The 810-nt window shown below is 50.2% G+C and overlaps 1 protein-coding gene across 1 annotated transcript in view; it reads right to left on the bottom strand.

Annotated features, from left to right (window-relative positions):
* The window catches only part of EXOC3 (exocyst complex component 3), a 25,184-nt gene that overhangs the window by 21,462 nt on the left and 2,912 nt on the right, over positions 1–810 (bottom strand). Inside the window, exon 2 of the mRNA XM_011970586.1 lies at positions 290–489. Within this exon, the coding sequence (XP_011825976.1) occupies positions 290–433 (144 nt within the window). The 5' untranslated portion in view covers positions 434–489. The remainder of the gene's footprint in view (positions 1–289; positions 490–810) is intronic.

Raw genomic sequence — 810 nt, 5'->3', positions numbered from 1 at the left:
GGCCTCCCAAAGTGCTGGGATTACAGGCATGAGCCACCATGTCCGGCCTCAGGGTGTTTAAAAGGTTGTTCCTTTGCTGTTTTCACCATTCCCACTGTCTTCTAAGCAAAGCTACTGATTGGTAATGCACTGCTGAAAGTAACTAACTGCTCAAGAAAGTCCAGCTCTGCCTCCTTGCACATCACCACAAAGGCTAGTTTAGCAAAATCAGCATGGTGATGTCAAGCAGGAACCTGAAGCCCAAGACAGATGGCTCTGTGCTGCCTGGGAGTGGAGCAGGTGGCCTCACCTTCAATCTAGCCTCCACGGAGGCCTTCTTCCGTGCTTCTCTCCTGCGATACTGCTCCACCTTGTCCAGCTGGTCCGGGCGTTGGAGCATCCCAGCCACCCTTTGCACTGCTGTCGCAACGGCCTCCCGGTCTGTCTCCTTCATGGTCAAAAAGCAGGTGGAATCCTCACAGTGTTCATGCTAGAGGTATTCTGTGTGCACTGCAGGGGTTGTTAGGTTGTTAGAAATGGTAGGTACAAAACCTCCCCCCAAACAATCAGATGATCACAATGGAGCTACAAGGAGAGCGTCTGAGATCATTAATCCAGGAAACCTCAAAGAAAGCTGAACTAGGATGAGGAACTCCTTGATAAGATAAACAAACCTTTGTAACACAAACCTGGGGAAGTTAAACCTTTAAGGGGAGAGCAGGTGCGTTTCATAGGCATGAGAGACATGAACATTTGGAAGATTCTAGATGTGGGTCCCAAACCACCCACCATGTAGACCTCACACCTGGTGATACCGGACACCACCACGGG

The sequence above is a fragment of the Mandrillus leucophaeus genome, unplaced genomic scaffold, assembly GCF_000951045.1.
Source record: "Mandrillus leucophaeus isolate KB7577 unplaced genomic scaffold, Mleu.le_1.0 Scaffold957, whole genome shotgun sequence".
Classification (NCBI taxonomy): domain Eukaryota; kingdom Metazoa; phylum Chordata; class Mammalia; order Primates; family Cercopithecidae; genus Mandrillus; species Mandrillus leucophaeus.
The sequence above is the reverse complement of the archived record's forward strand: the minus strand, read 5'-3'. Positions and strand labels throughout refer to the sequence as shown.